The 5,101-nt window shown below is 27.5% G+C and overlaps 1 protein-coding gene across 1 annotated transcript in view; it reads left to right on the plus strand.

The window, feature by feature from the left end:
* The window catches only part of LOC111613476 (eukaryotic translation initiation factor 3 subunit A-like), a 30,991-nt gene extending 29,541 nt beyond the window's left edge, over window positions 1-1,450 (plus strand). Inside the window, exon 20 of the mRNA XM_023354830.1 lies at window positions 860-1,450. Coding sequence (XP_023210598.1) covers window positions 860-966 — 107 coding nt within the window. The 3' untranslated portion in view covers window positions 967-1,450. The remainder of the gene's footprint in view (window positions 1-859) is intronic.
* Window positions 1,451-5,101: the final 3,651 nt, after the last annotated feature.

Below are 5,101 nucleotides of genomic sequence, written 5' to 3' on the forward strand. Positions count from 1 at the left end.
TTTTTTTTTTTTTTTTTCATAATTGATGATCTGTAGATATAAAAACAAATATGTCTTGTTTATGAAGACAGCTGAAATTGCACTATTATTTAATAATAATAGTGAGTGGTGAATGAATGTACACTTCTTATTAACAGTGGTTGCTGTTGTAGCAGAGTTCATTCCATTACCTACATTCTTAACTCTATTTAAAAAGAAGTATAGTGATATAAAACAGAATAATATAGTCAAATCTTACTACGGCAATTTTTTGATAAATTCCTTCATAACAATAAGAAATATTCCCTACACAGTTTATACTAGCTTAACAAAACTTTTTCCAGGTGAATGATATCCTTTACTGCAATAAATTGTTTAGCAAGGAATTTTTTTTAAACTGTATTTGTAAAATGTGTAGACTTTCCTTTCTTTATCACAGTAATAATGCAGTAAATTAATTTCAATGTATCACTCATTTTTAGAATCAAAATATAGTACTCTTAATATACAATTCCACAAAAATATTACTTGCAGGCAGTTAGTACAAAACCTGAACAGATTTCCAGATTTAGCATGTTTTTGGTGTTTCAGCATTAAATTTTTTAATAATAATATATCTAACTTTCCAAAAATAACCCTACTTGTAGTCTGACAAGGTTACATGGAGGAAGGGAATATTTTAGAAATCTCTCTCCACAATATTTTTTCTTGTTTTGCCTAATATTGTTAGTGATTTCACTGTATTTTGTTAATAAATAAATTACGTTTTTTAGAAAGATAATACTATACTATGTGAAATAACAATGAATGAAATGTTATAAATGTAATGTTTCTAACATTTTTTTAAATTCTAATGAATGAGTTTTTTTTTTAATTGTAGAAGGAAGTAGCAGCAATGTATGGAGAGACAATAAAGATAAGAGATCAGACAGATTACGTAATAAAGAAGAACCAGATGAAGAAGGATGGAAGCGTGTCTGTCGTTAATAAATTAAATTGATTACTTCAATGACGCCTTAAAAGTCTGCATAGAAATATGCAAAATGATAATGGCTTCCGTTTGATTTGGGATTTGCTTTGATAATCAACTATATAAAATCAGCATTTAAAATTTTCAAATCAACTTATTCTAGTTTTATATGGTTATTGCTAAATTATTAACATTGATTTTTTTTTATAGTATTACTATACTGGTCTTACTAATTATGGAAATAGTAGGAGAATAAAGCAAAATCTGATTATCATAATTATTTTATTGATAATATGAATGATCTTTAAATTTTGCAAATTTTAATAAGAATTTAATGTTTCATTTAAAAAACATGCATATTTTATGATGCATTTCTGTAACAAAGTATGTATAATTTTTTTCTGTTTTTTTTTTTGGATTGTTGTATATTTGAGCTAATTGGTAATTTTTCTCGGTACAGTAATTTAATAAATCATCTCTCGTAAACTCTTCTTTTGGAAATTTACAGCCATATATCTTCTATTTTAAAAATTAACTGAACAGGGATTTGTATAAATAATATATTATGCATAGAGATATTGTATCTCAATGCTTTTTGAAAGATATTTTACATCAATAATAGATAAATTAGTTTTATGATCACAATATGAAAAAATAATTTTTAGTTACTGATTCTCAGTAGGATATAATTTTTTAATATGTAAGTTTTACAGTTAAATAAATATCTGCATATCATTGGATTTCTGATTGTTCAAACTTTAAATATTATACACAACCATTCAGATTTATTGAATAAAAATTAAATAATTAAAAAATAATCATTTTCCATAATTTTCATAATTATTTCCAATTTAACTATAAGTAATAAAATGTGTTTTTCTTTAATGTACTATTTTTTATGAAGAAAGTAATTTCTCAATTTATATCCTAAAATGATTCTTCACAACAAATGATCAGTAGAAAATAGAATAAAAAAAATAGAATAGAATAAAAAAAAATAGAATAAAATAGAATAAAAAAAAATTTTGATTGTTATATTCTTAAATGATTAATAGTCTTATCTGTCATTCTGTGGGTGATTTTTGCTTCTTTTATCATTTAGTCTTTAAATTATAGCTTAAATAATACTGAAAGAATATTAGTTTCATATTATATACAGTAATTTATAGAATACTAATAAAATTTAACCATATTAAACATTACAAATTGATTATGTAATAAAAGGCAATAATTAGTTTAAAATAAAAATTGCATCTTTGAATAATAATGTATTTGCACTCTTCTTCAAAATGTTTTCCACCATTTGGAACTCCAATTGGCACATTATTAACTGCGTGTATATCACATTTAGAGGTTTGGGTTTAGTGTTACACAATTATTACGTAATTGTTATTAAACTTACGTCATCACAGATATAATATATTGTAATACCAAAGAATCAAAGACAGAGAGATAGATCTGACTCACTGTCTGGCATTTTATGCCTTGAAGTCATTTTATTTTGGATTTATATAGGTCCTTAATAACAACTTTGCCATTAATCAGACTACTATGAATTTCAACATACAGTACCTTGCAGCAGTCAAACTGTTGATCTTTGTATCTTTTAGAAGTATGACTATACTCATTTCTGATATTTACTGTAGGACTGGACTTTGTGCTCCATGAAGATGTGAAATCCTCCAGATAAACACTTCTGTTATAATTATATGAGTGCTAAGGTAATATCCATAGTTTATCTAATGTCACAACACCTGCATTTCGCATAATCCATTTGTAACACGAGTTGAAAAGGGACATAATTATCCGAAATGCATAATCAAAGAAATAAAAAGTTTTTCTAAAGCTTGTCCTCATTTTTATTGATGGTATAATAAGTGTAGCAAAAAAGAAAATCCGCCTTAGAGCTTGTATAATTTAACACAAGACTAGACAAGAAGTGTATCGCATACTTGTTATAGTTCTGATTGACAACTTTAATGCTGAGGTTCTCCATTAAAGTGAAGTGCTCTTAAAATTATACTTATGATGCATCATATGTTTATTATTGAATACAGAGCAATCATATCATCTGTAGTATATATGTGAGTACAATTGTCCAAGCCAACCAGAGAAAATCACTTTTCATCTGAAAAACCCTCCACATCAAAATCATTTTAAGTACCCTTGGATGATACTGAGCAAACTTCCAGGTGCACTTGCATCTATCTGTCTTGTAGTCAGACAAGTTTCTTCCATGTTTTCCAGTAGATAAAACCTTCCAGTTTCAGGATACATTTAAATTCAAGAAAATATAGACCGTAAATAGAAATAAAATTATTATTGATAAACAAATTCTGCCATTTTGTTTTATACCTTAGTACAGAAATTCTTAAACTGGTATAGAGATTCTAGGGGTCTGCAAGTGATTTTTCAAACAGAATTTTTATTTTATAAAAGTAATAGAAATACTATGCAATCCCAATTAATCTTTCATTATAATCAATTGTTAGAATTTCTTTTAAGTACTGTAGTTTAAACAAATTCCTGCTGTATAAGTAGGGTTGCCATCTCCGGGTTTCAGCAAGTTGTATCCGGGCACCGGATTTAAGTATTTTTCCAGGTTGTGTAGTAAATCCCCGTGAAGTTATAAAAATAATGTATATTAGAAATTCAGCAGTTCAATATTTCCATTTATAGAAAAGAATTCAAAATAGAATTGACTTTTATGAAGATCCAGGCGAAAATTCTTGAGTTTAATTGATACAAGATTATTGAATTGTCTTCAACAATGTAAACTTGACTTATCAAATGTAAGTTCTTACTCTGTAGATAGCTCATCTGTTAATTACGGCAAGAAATTAATCGGCCCTAATATTCATTTTATTGGACTTATGAATCAGCATATTTTACAGCTTGAAAATCAATCAGTAACAAGTTCCGAATTGCATGGAATAATGTTATCTGAAAAATAAACCAGAGAATAGATTAGATCAATTTTTCAGTATTAAAATGAATACAAATTTATACCACGTATTTCCTAACTACCTGTGAGAAACAAACATTTGTTACTGAAGCAAAGGTATACATAAAGGCTATTGATTACTTGGTATAATTTTGAAAACAGCCCATTCAAATATTTTTTAGTAATTAATCTTAGTATTTGAAATTTTCGTTCCTAAGACTTTTTAGATGCTGCAAAATATGTAAATGTAGGAATTAGATGCGGATAAATTATATGATGATATATTCCTTTTTAAAAATATCATTCCTTTCATCAAATCGCTCGATTTGCCAACCAATAAAAATATTTTTCTCTGATGTTTTCACCGAATTACCAAAACTTGTTGGTAACATTCTATCGATATCTATAAGTAATGCATATGCAGAAAGAATTTTTTCGACTGGAAAATACTTGGACAGAACCGTAACAGGATGCGGATTGAACAGGTAAAGACAGAGAATTATGCCCAAAGCTTAATTTCGACATGAGCTGCCGAGAATTTTACGAATTCATAAAATCAGAAAATGCCGATTTTGTAAAAGCTGCGATGTCAGACAAGAAATATACATGGAAAAGTCTACATAAATAAACAAATTATTATATGTTAATTGGTATAGATTGTTTATCTGTTGTTATTTTATATATAAAAATACATTAAATGTTAAGGTATTTTTATTAATACAGTAGAGCGTCGTTTATCCGAATCAATTGGGGACTGGGGTTGTTCGGATTAGTGATGTGCCGGATATCGGTATTCGTATCCGAGGGGGAAAAAAGATCCGTATTCGTATCCGTATCCGTTACTTTTTAGCGGATCTTTAACGGATCTTTTATCTTAATGTATTTCATTACTTGTATGAAATTTTAAAGCAATAAAGATAAGTAGCAATAAAATACCAACAACTTCAATTCAAATCACTGTTTGTTTCTTAAAATCACATATTTGGCACATTCACATTGCAAAAATTTTATCATGCAAAATTCATTTACTATCGTAAAATATTTCCATCTTACACTACTAAACATTTTTTTCGACATTGTTTTTATTTTAATTTAACACTCTCCAAAAATACAAACGTAATCTACGCTATTCCGTGTCACACTAAACTATAAACAAAAACACGCAGTGCGAGTCAAAACACGTCGCGTACTAACGCAAAGCGTTAACT

This window comes from Centruroides sculpturatus, unplaced genomic scaffold (assembly GCF_000671375.1).
Source record: "Centruroides sculpturatus isolate CEXI.00-Female unplaced genomic scaffold, Cexi_2.0 scaffold1947, whole genome shotgun sequence".
Taxonomy (NCBI): domain Eukaryota; kingdom Metazoa; phylum Arthropoda; class Arachnida; order Scorpiones; family Buthidae; genus Centruroides; species Centruroides sculpturatus.